The sequence below is a fragment of the Copidosoma floridanum genome, unplaced genomic scaffold (genome assembly GCF_036245765.1).
Source record: "Copidosoma floridanum isolate Cflo_tuat_1 unplaced genomic scaffold, Cflo_Japanese_pri ptg000034l, whole genome shotgun sequence".
In the NCBI taxonomy this organism is placed as follows: Eukaryota; Metazoa; Arthropoda; class Insecta; order Hymenoptera; family Encyrtidae; genus Copidosoma; species Copidosoma floridanum.
In genome coordinates this window covers 6160163-6176401 of record NW_028321911.1, presented here as the reverse complement: position 1 = coordinate 6176401, position 16239 = coordinate 6160163, and the positions used below count along the sequence as shown (strand labels likewise).

Here is a 16239-nt window from a genome sequence, read left to right as displayed (position 1 = left end):
AATTCAAGAAAAATGTTAACTTCCAGGAGTTATTAGCACTGTTGATGGTACTTATGTAAAAATACCAACTTCAATACGAAATGCTCGATCCCATGTACATTGGAAAAATATACACATTGTACAACGTAAAGTAAAGAGCAACATATTTATGACCCATTAAATCTGTTAATATTGGTAACGTGTGACATATAAAACATTGTTATATAAATTATGGGTTATATGCAACGATGAATAAGAGCTCATCCATGGCTTTTGTGGGATGGCTAGATATGTTCACGACATATGGGTGCTTAAATTTTCTGGTGCGCAGCAAATGTGTAACGATATACACTTCAGAGATCATCAACACATCTTAGGGGACTTGGTGTACACTATTTAGAATCACGTTCTTGTTTCTCATAGAGATGATGGACACTTGACAATGGAGTTAACAAACGTTTTTTAATAAAACTTTCTCTAAAACTCAAAGCATGGTAGAACGTTACATCGGACTGTTAAAGACGCGTTGGAGGTGTTTTTTAAACAAATGGCACATAAAGATAACGAATTTGGTTGTATACTACGTACTAAATTGCTGTGTCCTTTACAACCTTTGTTAAAAGCCTAAAGATGAATTAGACTACCCTATACTTGTCCCAAACATGAACGAAGAAAGTCTTGTGTCACTTAGAGTTAATAATATTTAGAAACATAAATAATATTCTTTATTGACATTACATATGTACTACACAATGAAATTTGGTTTCTTTTGGTTCAAGTGTTACAAATTACTTTTACTTTCCATATTTAAAAAGTGTAAAACGTAGTAATACTGAAATTTATTTGCTTATACATCTATTGTAATGTACTGTACAGCACTTAAACTATACACCTGAACACACGATACAATAAACGTAAGGTTTTTATTACGAAAATTTAAATGCAATGTCATGCAATCAAAAACGTTTTTAATAACGTTATTTACAGTTAATACATTTAAGACTTTTTTGAAGATAACTACTTACATACTCATTACTTTAAAGAACACATACTTGCTATATGTATAGGCGCAAATAAAGCGATTACTTTTAATGTCATACAACCGATCATAAAAACCAACAGTGCAATGTAAAATGATAATAGAGTAATACGAGATATTAAAAACAACTTGCTGACTTTGTCTAAGTAAGCTTTTAAAGCTGACAGTTTTTCTTCTCGATAAGCTTTGGTCTCCACTTTTTTTAATCGTATCTCCTCCAGTAGCTTATCTTTGAATGGCAACAGTGACTTGTGCTCTAAAATAATGAAATAGTTCAGCTACAAACATAAAAACCATTGCTACAAAAGAAGTACGTACTTATTAATGGACTGGCACTATTTTCATCAACATTATTTGTGACTATTGAGTTTCCCACAACGAATAACGGTTTCACCCATGGCTTTTTACACAAAATTCTATCTTGTTTCAGAAATATAGATGCTATTGTTACGTCGGCACGACGTATTATTCAAGTCTAAGCTTGCGCTTAATAACTCGGAATTCGCACTGGTCGCGTAGGTAGGACGCAGGGCTAAAGGACAGCTTTATCTCATGACAGGGCGTCCTAAAGTGGGGGAGCTTGACTGTCCCGATCGAGTTGAAGCGGTCGTCACTCGTTCGTGGCACGCCTACGATTCATCAGGAATACTAGTGTCAAACTAGTGTCCAGTCTGCGATCTAGAGGTTAAAGGTAGTTACGCCCTAGAGGTTACGCGAGGGGAAAAATAGTTTGAGTTTGCGACCGATCTGTGAGCCACCAATACCATCCGGAGTAAATGTGATTGATCTGGATTTACGTAAAGGAAGGAAGTATAAGGTTGAGTTCGCGACTGGTCTAAGGACCACCAATACCATTTGGAGTAAAAGGTGATTGTCTCAGATTTACGTAAAGAACGAGTTTTAAGTTCGCGATTGATCTATGAGCCACCAATACCATCCAGAGTAAAAGGTGATTGCCCCAGATTTATGTGACGTATGAGTTTGAGTTTGAAACCGGTCTAAGAGCCACCAATACCATCCGGAGTAAAAGGTGATTGTCTCAGATTTACGTGAAGAACGAGTTTTAAGTTCGCGATCGATCTATGAGCCACCAATACCATCCGGAGTGAAAGGTGATGGCCTCAGACTTACGCGACGTATGAGTTTAAGTTCGCGATCGATTTATGAGCGACCACTACCATCCGGAGTAAATTTAATTGCTTTAGATTAACGAAAAACATTGGATTACTTATTCTCACGGCTTTAGAACTTATCGATGCCGTAGTAGGCAATTATGCAGACTCTGCGACAAAAGAGAAAAACACAGCTAATTATGTTAATACTTTGGAAAAACTTTCTTTTATTTCAAGTATAAGAATGAACACGCCAACAACCAGCGTGGAGTATCTCTCGCTCATAGAGGACCGTGGGATAGCAAAACGTACTCTAACTATTCAGTCAACTGTTCAAGGGTAAAATTTGAACTGCTCTGTGCCTCACTTCGCAGAAGAATGGGTTATATCAGAGGTGGACTCTTACTACTCAGTCTACGTTGAAGAGTTATCATCGAGTCGAGTCAAGTGCTTTTTTCAGGGTCTCTGGGCCTTTTTAAAAGGAATAGCGGACCTCTACAACATGGTGGTTCAAGACGACGCAGAAAAATTTTTCCGGGAAAATCTTGGAGGGATAAGGCAATAGCCGAAAATCTAATTGGCTAGAGATGCTCTAGTTCTGCCTCTCAAAAATTGGCACATCCCACATCCGGCTCATTCTCCTCCGTGCGTCAAAAGAAGGGAAGGTAATTTACTTATTAGCGCCCTCCCTTTATCTTTTACATTTCAAAATTTTACACAATTTCTATGGTACTTAATGCTAACATTAGAATAACATATTACAAAAGTTAACTTAGACTAAGCGTAGTTTGTTTACTCAATCAACTTTGTTGTAACAAGAGCGGTAAAAATCGCTTAACATTTCACGTAAGTTTCAATTAAATAATCGTTTAATGTGTTGCTACATTAATAATAGGTTTAGTGATAGTAGTTTTCATACGTTAATAAATATAATAGTAGCTACGGTTGTCAAATACACTAATCGAACAAGTTGAGAGTCGAGAAAGAGTAATTGTTAACAGCGGTCCAACCACTTATCTCTGAAGTAGCTGTAGTTGTGGTCCAACTACTAATCAGGTGTTTGTCGTGACCTATTGTTTGTTAACTTAACTAATCTTTCCGGTCATTTTAATTTATTATTAGCTACGAATATATTTCGAAATGTGAGTAGTGGGATCAATTATCATTTTCCATTTTTTCTTTTGCTCACTCTTTGGACATGATGTCAGCACGTGGTACCCTGGGGATTCAAAAATTCTGTTACTTATATTGGAGCCGCTGTACAAACTCTCTCTCAACATGTCTGAGTCATAAAGAGGGAAAAGAGATTTCATCAATTATTGGCTCAACTTTCCCGCTTTCCTTTACATTCTAAGGAGTAGCAACATTTGTCAAAATTACAAAAATGAGGCAATTGCGAAAAAATTCTATGGTGTAAGAGGGTAGTTCATGTATTTAAACGAGCGATAACTTAACAATGTTACTGTGCTAGGTTTACTGCAGTGTTTATTATGATTTGTCTACATTCATTAACTCTACATTATTAACTTATCGAACTTCTAACCTCTCATCAAGTTGTGCCAGCATTTAGTATTGCACTCCAGTTTAGTTATTTCCAGTGAGATTTTTTTCCTCTATTATTTTTTAAAGTTATCTCTTTTTTCTGTATTAAAGAGTATTTTATTATTTTATTTGCTTTTCGTTTGCGGTCAGCAAAGGCCAACATGCGTTTGCACGATTCATATTTGGTCGATGTGCTGCAGCTACGAATAGAGTTTGCAAATGATTCATCTCTTTTCAAATGCACGTTGGTCCCTGTTCGAAAGTACTTTTAAGTCGACATGGAAAATCCCGAAGAAGTGAGTGGAGAAAAAAATTTATTAGTAACTATAGCTCACTGACGTTACACCATAACTTTTTCCAAAATGTTTATACAATAAGTCCAAACTTAATAGTTACCGTATGTTACCAAAAGGACAAGATTGAAAGAAGAAAAGGTAATTTACTTATTAGCGCCCTTCCTTTCTCTTTTACATTTTAAAATTTTACACAATTTCTATGGTACTTAATACTAACATTAGAATAACATATAACAAAAGTTTACTTAGACTAAGCGTAGTTTGTTTACTCAATCAACTTTGTTGTAACAAGAGCGGTAAAAATCGCTTAACATTTCACGTAAGTTTCAATTAAATAATCGTTTAATGTGTTGCTACATTAATAATAGGTTTAGTGATAGTAGTTTTCATACGTTAATAAATATAATAGTAGCTACGGTTGTCAAATACACTAATCGAACAAGTTGAGAGTCGAGAAAGAGTAATTGTTAACAGCGGTCCAACCACTTATCTCTGAAGTAGCTGTAGTTGTGGTCCAACTACTAATCAGGTGTTTGTCGTGACCTATTGTTTGTTAACTTAACTAATCTTTCCGGTCATTTTAATTTATTATTAGCTACGAATATATTTCGAAATGTGAGTAGTGGGATCAATTATCATTTTCCATTTTTTCTTTTGCTCACTCTTTGGACATGATGTCAGCACGTGGTACCCTGGGGATTCAAAAATTCTGTTACTTATATTGGAGCCGCTGTACAAACTCTCTCTCAACATGTCTGAGTCATAAAGAGGGAAAAGAGATTTCATCAATTATTGGCTCAACTTTCCCGCTTTCCTTTACATTCTAAGGAGTAGCAACATTTGTCAAAATTACAAAAATGAGGCAATTGCGAAAAAATTCTATGGTGTAAGAGGGTAGTTCATGTATTTAAACGAGCGATAACTTAACAATGTTACTGTGCTAGGTTTACTGCAGTGTTTATTATGATTTGTCTACATTCATTAACTCTACATTATTAACTTATCGAACTTCTAACCTCTCATCAAGTTGTGCCAGCATTTAGTATTGCACTCCAGTTTAGTTATTTCCAGTGAGATTTTTTTCCTCTATTATTTTTTAAAGTTATCTCTTTTTTCTGTATTAAAGAGTATTTTATTATTTTATTTGCTTTTCGTTTGCGGTCAGCAAAGGCCAACATGCGTTTGCACGATTCATATTTGGTCGATGTGCTGCAGCTACGAATAGAGTTTGCAAATGATTCATCTCTTTTCAAATGCACGTTGGTCCCTGTTCGAAAGTACTTTTAAGTCGACATGGAAAATCCCGAAGAAGTGAGTGGAGAAAAAAATTTATTAGTAACTATAGCTCACTGACGTTACACCATAACTTTTTCCAAAATGTTTATACAATAAGTCCAAACTTAATAGTTACCGTATGTTACCAAAAGGACAAGATTGAAAGAAGAAAAGGTAATTTACTTATTAGCGCCCTTCCTTTCTCTTTTACATTTTAAAATTTTACACAATTTCTATGGTACTTAATACTAACATTAGAATAACATATAACAAAAGTTTACTTAGACTAAGCGTAGTTTGTTTACTCAATCAACTTTGTTGTAACAAGAGCGGTAAAAATCGCTTAACATTTCACGTAAGTTTCAATTAAATAATCGTTTAATGTGTTGCTATATTAATAATAGGTTTAGTGATAGTAGTTTTCATACGTTAATAAATATAATAGTAGCTACGGTTGTCAAATACACTAATCAAACAAGTTGAGAGTCGAGAAAGAGTAATTGTTAACAGCGGTCCAACCACTTATCTCTGAAGTAGCTGTAGTTGTGGTCCAACTACTAATCAGGTGTTTGTCGTGACCTATTGTTTGTTAACTTAACTAATCTTTCTGGTCATTTTAATTTATTATTAGCTACGAATATATTTCGAAATGTGAGTAGTGGGATCAATTCTCATTTTCCATTTTCCCTTTTGCTCACTCTTTAGACATGATGTCGGCACGTGGTGCCCTGGGGATTCAAAAATTCTGTTACTTATATTGGAGCCACTGTACAAACTCTCTCTCAACATGTCTGAGTCAGGAAGAGGGTAAAGAGCTTTTATTAATTATTGGCTCCACTTTCCCGCTTTACTTTATATTCTAAGGAGTAGCAACATTTGTCGAAATTACAAAAATTAGGCAATTGCAAAAAAATTCTATGGTGTAAGATGGTAGTTCATGTATTAAAATGAGCGAGAACTTAACAATATTACTGTGCTAGCTTTACTGTAGTGTGTATTATTATTTGTCTATATTCATTAACTCTACATTATGAACTTATCGAACTTTTTACATCTCATCAAGTTGTGCCAGCATTTAGTATTGCACTCCAGTTTAGTTTTTCCCAGTGAGATTTTTTGCCTCTATTATTTTTTAAAGTTATCTCATTTTCTGTATTAAAGAGCATTTTGTTATTTTATTTGCTTTTCGTTTGCGGTCAGCAAAGGCCAACATGCGTTTGCACGATTCATATTTGGTCGATGTGCTGCAGCTACGAATAGAGTTTGCAAGTGATTCATCTCTTTTCAAATGCACGTTGGTCCCTGTTTGAAAGTACTTTTAAGTCAACATGGAAAATCCCGACGAAGCGAGCGGAAAAAAAAATTTATTAGTAACTATAGTTCCCTGACGTTACACTATAACTTTTTCAAAAATGTTTATACAATAAGTCCAAACTTAATAGTTACCGTATGTTACCAAAAGGACAAGCTTGGGAATCATTTCTGGAACCAGCGTTATGATCTTTGACTTTCTTGTAGGACTTTTTTAACCAATTTATCTTGATAGTACAACGTTTTACGGTAAAATGGTTCTTTTCAGAGTCTGTTGATACATTATCAATTTTACCTGAATTATCATCGACTTTTTTGGAGCCTCTTGCTTTCGAAGCATTGAATTCGAAATTCATCGAGGGTTCAAAGTTGAAAATGACTTTGCATACTGATGAGTTATGTAGAAAACTTGAAATATGTACAAAAATTTAAAAATTAGAATCTGGTTATTTAGAAACTTTTATTTATGTTGATTAAGTAAGAGTGTGACAAATGCAAAGCTAAGCATCGTAATTTTTCATCTTCTGACATGATTGTAATTTTTAGGTTAAACACTTAAATAAAGTAAACATACCAATTTTGACTTGCTTAGCCAAGCCCTTGGACAGAAAAACTTGGTATTTTTCACCAGACTTTGAATCAACAGATTTTAGTTTTTGTTCAGCTGAAATAACTAGATTAATAACAGAGTACCCACAAACACAAAGTCAAAATGATCACAACAAATCTTCACGTTTTTTCTCGACTTTCATGTCATCTACTGTTTTTACAGGCCCAATTACAGAGCAGATCGCCCGTACATTTAAGGTAATTGATGAACCGACAGGACGGTGACGTCAAGCGCAACCTACAATGATTTGCGGGTGACAATTGCGAAAAACAGTCATTCTTAATTTTTAAGCTGTCTTTAACCTTAGCTCAATGTAGTCGGTATATGACTTTAATGCTTGTAGATTAGTTAAACATTTTATACGTCTAATAGGTATACAAGCAATTATTTAAACATCTTTATCATTGTATCAAGAGGCGCATATGTATAGACGGTGACCCCTTTTATATAAGCACCCTTCATATCATCCATACATGCCTCTTCTCAATATTTAATATACTGAAAATCGAGCTGAAAATTCATAATACTAATCAACATAATTTTTTTTGTGAAAAAATTTCTTAAGAAATAAGAAAGAGTAAAAATGAAATTCTCCCTGGGTGTGAAACAAACACACAACCTCCTGTTTACTGGACAGTTGCTCTACCACTCGAATTACCGAGGAGGCGTACATTCACTTGCACCGTAAAATTAGATAAGTTCTCATGCTAAATTCTTAAGCTGTCTTTCACCTAAGCTTCATATAGAAGGTATACGACTCTAATGCTTGTAGGTAAGTAAGAAATTTATTAATCTCATTTGTTCCTTAGAAAAGTTTCTTGAAAAAGAAGTCATCTGGATTAGTGTTATGGATTTTTAGTATACTAAAGATTGGAAAAGGGCATGTGTGTATGATGTAACGAGTGCTTTTATAAAAAGTGCTCTTATCCATACATATATGCCTTTTGATAATATAATGAATATGTATTAATATTTTCTTGTAAAAAAGAGGGGGTAAGGCAGGTGCGGCACCCTAACATTAGTTGCAAATTGCATTAAGAGACTGTAAATGTGTAACTATTAAAAATAGAAATGAACAAAAGCAATTAGTTAAAATTTTTAGAAGTAAAAAAAAATTTTTTTTTTTAAATTCATTATTAATGGCAAAAAATTGCTCAAAATAAGTTTAAAAACTTCTCCCCTCACCCCATCGGAGGACACAAGGTGGCATAGGGTAGGGCACGCGTAGCACAGTGGTCGTGAAGTGCTAAGCGTATGGTTTAGTTGAAAGTATTCTTATAAATAAACAAATATTATTACGTAATGTATTTAATGTACACACTTATACACACACACGTTCGTGCGCGCTTGTGTGTGTACATGTATTATAAAACTGTCATGTATCGACATATTATATTTTTTAGAGGCACACTTAATATAATTTAGTAAGTGTAATCAACTACGTTAATTACTAATCATTGAAAGTCAGCACTTAAAGCATCTTGTATTACTTACATACGGATGAGGTTAGGTATAAAATTAGCAGACAATCCAGGCAGCTGACTTATAAGCCTCATGGCTGTTCACTGTGCTACACCTGCCCTACCCAAAGTGCCATGTCTATACAATTTATATTTTGATTATTAATTACTATTTGTACTGCCACAATTTCATATTGTTTATTACGGTACTCATATGAATTTCAGAATAAAAAAAATCCTTGGAAAAGAAGGTTAAGGACCTGAGCTATTGAATTGACCTATTTTTGTTTACAAAATCTAACACTTTTGACTTGCTTCAAGCTATTGAGAAATAAAGGAAAGCTTTTGTTAGCACATGACATTTGAAAATTACATGATAAATAATTATACAACGTTATTTCATGACATTAAATACTTAGAGGATAATAGTAAGAGCTTTTTTAGTAACTTTCTTTAAAAATTTTTATTTTAATGTGCATGAATATTAATCTTATTAAGGTGCCTCACTCTGCAACCCTGCTCAACGTGCTCTGCCTTCCTCTATACTTATTCGACGTATTAATTCTCAAACTTACCTACAAGCATTATTTATACACCTACTATACTGAGCTTAGGTGAAAGAAAGCTTAAAAATTAATAATGAGAACTTATCTAAGCCTACGGTGCGAGTGAATGCACGGCTCCTTGGTAGCTCAAATAGTGGAGCAACTACCTAGTCAATAGAACATTGCGTGTCTGATTTGAACCCAGGGAAGATATTTTTTTTATTTTTACTCATTCCGGAAAAAATTTCTTAGAAACGAAATTATGTGATTTAGTATAATAAAACTTCAGTATATTAGATATTTAGAAAGAGCATGTATAGATGATATAAACAGTGCTTGTATAAGAAGTACCACCATTTATACACATGCGCCTCTCAATACAATGAGAAAGATGCATTAATATTTGCTTATATACCTATTGGACGTATGAAATGTATAAGTTATTAATCTCAGATTTATTAAGTTATTTGATAGACGATGTTTTTTTCTTAGGGCACCCTAAACAAGTGTGAGAGTAATAAAATTAGGTATTGTAAAATAAACGGACATATAATAAAACTTGTTTTGTAAGCTTATGTTGTACTCTTAAGCCAGAGAATATAGAATATACTCTTGTTGCATAGAAGGCCAGATCGGCTGCTTTCACACCCGCAGCATTTTCTCTTTTTATTTTAGTTATACCTCCTAGTAGGCAGGCAGCGTTAGTATCGGGGGATATTCGGGTAACTAACCCATGGATGCTGATAACTATAACCTTCCGAGCAGCACGGAAAAATGCCTGTTTATCAGTATCCTATATATTACTGATTTTTGATGCGAAACTATTTCGTTATTTGGAGATTTTGTGAAATTTGGTTAGGTGCTCCTGCATGAGCTTTTGATGTGCATATAGAGAAAAATTAATGTAAGATTTTTTTTTTGTTTTATTATCCATTTATTATTAATTAATTGTAAGATGACTTCAGGGTCTAAGCACACGATCAGTAAGAGCTAATTTGGGAGTACAAATCGTTACGTAACGATAGTCTTAACGATATAGACTGAGCCTGATGAGGTTGGCGTTCAGACCAACAAATCGTTGCTCGAACTAACATCTGATTTTGTGGAATTTTTACTCGTACTCCCAATTTAGCTCTTACTGATTGTGTACTTGGGTACTGACCCTCAAGTCATCATGGAGACAACTGAGAGCAGAATGACATATTCAACAAACAGCTTAATTATTTGTAGTTTAGATGTGTTTTTTAGTAGTTTCGTATTATAAATCAGTAATGTATAGGATACTGATAAACAGGCATTTTGCCGTGCTGCTCGGAAGGTAATAGTTATCGGCATCTATGGGTAAGTTACCCGGTTATCCCTCGAGATTAACGTCATCTGCCAAATGGAGGATGTAACTAAAATACAAAGAAAAAATTGGACGTAAAAATGGCCAATCTGGCCTTCTATGTAAGAATAGTATATTCTTTATTCTCTGCTTAAGCTGCATCAAAAATCTTGTTTTCTTGAGGTTATATTATCTTGTGCTACAGAAATCTTAGCTACACACAAAAATATTGCCTTAGCATTCATTTATTAATAAGCTCTATGCTAATCGTAGTATAGTATTTTAACAAGTTTCATGGTTCAACATTGAGATAACAGTTTTAAATGTCAGTAAGAAGTTAGTCGTATTCAAAGCTTGTGACGATAATTTAATTTTCTTAACTTCTTTGTTTCTTAAAATTTTTAGGTATGCACCGATATTTTATGTTATGTATGACAAAGAGTCAATAAAAAAAAATTTATTTTAAATTTTTATGTAGTATATTTCTTTAAAGACCAGAAAAGTAAGTTATTCGTATTTTTAACGTCAAAAACGAAACTTTGGTCTCATAAGAGAGGTAAATTTAATCATACAGCATCATGATATTGCAATTAATAAGTACTTTAAATTTTGAACTTAATTTTCTTATTGCACATTTTTTCTTGTTCGACGTAACATAATATTATTAGTTTTTTAAATTTATTTTAAGGTTAACTTGAGCTACGTCACAGAAGTTGAAGTTGTACATAAAACTACAAGTACGATTTAGTTATTAAACAATAAACTTATAAAAATATGTAAAGATATGAGCTTTTGGCAGTGTTTTGAACGCAAAAATAATTATTTACTTTCCACTATGTGGGGCAGAATGAAAGGAAAGTAAAAGAGTAAACTTACTTCCGTTTTTTTTTTTCGCAAGATCTGAAGTCATTGGTTTACTCTTGCGCAGCGTGTGCCTATAAAAGTATAACTTTAAAAGTACAGAATAGAAAAATCTTACTTAATTGGTCATATACTTCAGAAATCAATGAAGTTAGGGCTATAATTGTATAATTTAGTGCAATTACTGTGAATGGAAGGCTATGCGTTTTGGAAAGTGGGAGCATAAACGTTTTAGTACTTTTGAGACAAACAGTCTTACTCTGTTAGCACCTAGTAATGGATGCCACTTAACTATGACTATGTACAGTAAATGAGGTTGGCTAGGAGAAAGAATAAGTTTGGGCATTTCTGTGTGAGTAAGAGTATGCAGGGAAAAAAAAACTGAAAGTATTGAGACAAACTTTAGGTAAAAGGTTTACGGAAGATATGAAGTTAATTTAAAGTGGTATAGGCTAATTTGATTTTAAACAAGTGAAGTAAAGTCATCTTAGAAACACTTTTTCGTTTTCTTTTTTGTATAATAGTGCTATAAGTCCGGCTAATATATAATAATCCCTGATTAGAAGCACAAGTCTGGGAACTGAGCACTACGGTGGAGGAATAAAAAGGGATAAGAGAGCTTCCTCTAAGGGAGGGGATTGAAGGAAATAGGCGATTTTGCTACGAGAAGTTCACCTATTTTCTTCACAAAAAGCATTCCGTGGTATAAAAAGGACACGTGAAAATTCATAGAGGTAGTTGCTCGAAAAAGACACATCTCATTGCAATTTGAACCAGGGCCTCCTGCATGCTGCCCACGACCGAGTAGCCAATTGAACCACCTAGCATTGTTTTAGTAAGTACGATACGTATAGGTTGGAAAAACATGCCAATCAATCTGCATTTTTTCGGAAAGTGTCAACGGAAGTTTTTTGATGTTACAAGCCTAATTGAAATGGCAAACGGAAGACTGAGGCATCTATTACGTGCTTCTATTTTGACCATCTAGGCATACCATAGAAATATTTTCATAACTATATTGAAATTTAAATATAAAATCAATCATGTTATAAAATCTGAATAACGAAATGACAGCTTATATATCTTAGAATAGAAGAAAAAAAGTGAATGAATAATTAGTTCTTTTAATTGTCCAAAATTGTATAACACTCGTATGCCAACATTTTTACTGCAGTGCTAATTAGAGTATAAATTTATATCATTATCTTCTTATGTACCTTGCAAAACTTAGCAAAACTATGTAAAGCTCTGACTCTTTCAATGTTTAGGTAAAATTTTTAAAAAAATTCCGTATTTGACGTTTATTAATTTTTGTTACTTTTCATATACAATTATTAAACATCAATCTTATACAATTTCTTTTTTTTTTTTTTTTTAAGAAGAAGTCACAATCTATTTATAACGTGTAAAAAATATGTTTTAAGACATCTGTTGTAATAAGAAGTTTCTTTAAATTTTGTTTATAGGAAATTGACATTGAAGTAGAACTGACATCTAATCATCAAGGATATTTTGAACTTTCTCTATGTCCCAACAATAATCCTGCAATTGAAGCCACACAAGAATGTTTTGATAGGTAAGACAAAAATTGTTTGTTGCAATAAAATAAATTTAGCTTTAAGTAACGTATTGCTCACCATAAGGATTTAAAAGTACAATAAATTTAAGTGTGTTTTTTTTAGTTAATTCTTAATATTAATTAAAATTATTTCTTGCTTCAAACTGTAAAATTTTTTTTTGTCATTAATCTACAGTATTTAGTATAATGTGTAAAACAAAAAGTAGAATGTGTAACTACTAGTTTTTGATTCATAATCAGCCATCAGTCAGATTTGTTGAAATAAAATGGCGTAAAAAGTATGTCAAATACTTATATGAAATGAAATTTATCAAGATGCAAAGATTTATCATGATAAATGTAGTCTTTAATAATTAAGCTGCTTCGTCTCTATAGGCTACATACGTATAAAATCCCTAAATACAAGAATTATTATTGTTATTGTTATATTTTCTACAACTAATTACATAGTGTCGAATGTTAGATTTATTGTTAAAGATAAAAGATAGAGCCTAAGTACAAACCCTGATATTAATGTATGGGCTAATAATTATACATTAAGTGGTAAAATTTACCGATTAACATAAGTGAAAGTTTGGGAAAGCTTAACATGTTACAAATAATAAAGTGTACCCTTAATAAAGGGTTATGGCTTAAGGAAAATGAGAAGACGATCGAGCAGATTTAATTTTAATCATTATTTATTGAACTGACTTGACAAAACTATCTGAAAACTGACTACAACAGACTTTTCTATGTATACAGACTTCAATTTTCAGGGAGAGTAAAGTATAGCGTTCACACTTCACTAGGGTCAAATCCGAACTGCCGCACACCTGACTAGTGCTGTTCATGCCTCTCCTCAGACACGCGTACACATACACTCGCACATGCCTACAGCCTATTGATATAGTCGTGCACTTCAACACTTAATAAGTACTTAACAATAAGAAATTTGTTATAGTTACATAGTTACAGAAAAAAAAAAACAAAAAATAAAATAACTAATGCTTTTCAGTTTTATTATGCGTTTTTCCTCATGTTGTTTTACCAAAAAAGTTAGAACTATATTTTTATATTAAACTATTCATTGATTCAGAATTCATTATTTTGATGAATCATAAATCTTCTTCACATTCAACGTCAATTTTGTAAATTATTGTAATTATTAAGAAGATAAAAAATTTCTCTTATAGTATTTATCAGGCTTATGTAAAAAAATCTATCTCACATGTTACTAAGAAACTAGTACGGCCAAGTATTATTTATGGTAAATCAAATAATACGCGACAGTTTTTTGACATCCTTAATACATGGCTCTATTTTTTAATTTTCTGTTTTAAACTGTTGTATATGCAGAATTTGCAATCAATACCATTCATCTTAACGATTGAGTGGACAACTACCATTTATTTTTAATATTTTTTGTTTATTTATATTATCTTTCATTAAACAGTCATTTAAATTTCGTGTTGTCATTCACATTTGCTTTCTTTTTTAAATGAAAATATTGTTTTCGTAACCCTACTTTGATACACTGTTTGAAATAAAAATCACTGATCAGAATATATAGGTATTAAAAAGTGCATGTAAAAACTATGAAACACTTCCTTTTTTATCAGTTTACATTACTGACACCTTCAAGATACATAATTTATACTCTACTTATGATTCATATCTAATTATGTAAAGTCTTCAATTTTTTGTTAAAATTCGTAGTATTTTAAGCCAAACTGTACAGTTAAATTGTATTTATAATAACCTTTCTACTATTCATGTAACAAAAGCTTAAGAGTAAAGTGAAAAATGATTAAATAGAGCCTGGTAAGTGATGTCAGAAAAATAATAAAGCTACCGTATTTTGTCTGAGTCGTTAAACGTAATATTTCGCAGTATACTTTGCTTTTAATTATTTAGTTATTTTAACCTGATTATCAAGAACGTTTTAAAATAAAATCAAGAACGCCGCTTAGTTTCATTATTTTTAATACTAAATTCAGCTCATATTTGGTGAGATAATTTCAAGCTTAAATAGACAAAAATGAAAAATGAAACTGCAAACGACTAATATACATACATTATGTTTTTGCATTAATAGTACGAAATGCAATTTATAAATACAATGATTTACATAGTCTACAGTAGAACAGCTAATTATACGATAACTTATGTAATTATAACCTATTTAATAAGGTAAGTAACATAAGTTGTTTTCAGACTTCCGTTAATCACAATCTAATGACCCAAGCCAACTGAACAATATGAGTTGCCAGTAGTTAAACATGAACAGTCAATGACTTCAATTTTGGTAAATTTATTAGCTGTTGAATGAAAATACAAGTAACTCGCACATCGCTTCAAAAATATTTTTTAGTAATAAGTGTAACTGTATTCGCTATGTGCAATAATCTAAAACAACACTACCTGCAGGGCAAGGAGAATGCAATAATAGATGACATGACTACATAATCTGTTTGTTAATAAATTTTTGTTGCTTTCATGCATGTTTAAAACGTAAAGCGTAAACGTAAAACGTAAAACGTATGAACTTTCATTGTCAAAAATTTGTTTTAAATAGATTACAAATATTATTTTATAAAAAAAAAAAAATAAAGTAAATAAACAATGTAACACAAAACTGATTTCTATTTAACACGATTTTTTAACACTGAAAATTCACACTTGAAATATGATAATGCATTGAAACTACAAAAAACCATTAGCAAAGTTTACAGCCCATAACAGGCTATGTGATCGCGTTATCCAGCCACAGCATCGATTCCTTCTTGCCATGCAGGTGGTGCTGTTTTAAATTACTGCCCACAGCAAATTAACAACGCAAAATTAAGTCATTGTTTAAAAAATGTCATTTGGAATAGTTGGACGTTGTTGATTAATGAAAAGAAAGCAATGATAAAACAGCTAAATACATCAAACATTAGAGTGTTTGAATACGTTTTGTTTGCAAAAATTTCATCGAAAAGTTGTGTTACAAATGAGAGATTTAGTTTCATTATCAGCTTGTAAACAAGAGCACTCGAGATAATGCAATAAAGTAATTAAATGAAAAAAAGCATCACACATTTCAATTAATAATTTCAAGATTAATGCATTAGAAAAAAGGTGTCTTTTATCCGACACAATTTTCAAGTATTTGTGTAAGCTCATTTGGTATTAATTTATTTATTTAGTAGGATTAGTTACTTTGAACAGCAATTTCAAATAGCACCACCTGCATGAAAAAAGTGTTGATTCGTACTCTTAAGAGCACAGCCTACTAAGATACAAGATCATGACTTTTTATCTATTACATGTAGCAATACT

General features: G+C 32.3%; 1 protein-coding gene across 2 annotated transcripts in view; it reads left to right on the top strand.

The window, feature by feature from the left end:
* Window positions 1–16239, top strand: part of LOC106647071 (uncharacterized) — a 1322627-nt gene that overhangs the window by 362923 nt on the left and 943465 nt on the right. For both annotated transcript variants that reach the window (XM_089597593.1, XM_089597594.1), the window contains one exon: window positions 12824–12933. In XM_089597593.1, the coding sequence (XP_089453719.1) occupies window positions 12824–12933 (110 nt within the window). The remainder of the gene's footprint in view (window positions 1–12823; window positions 12934–16239) is intronic.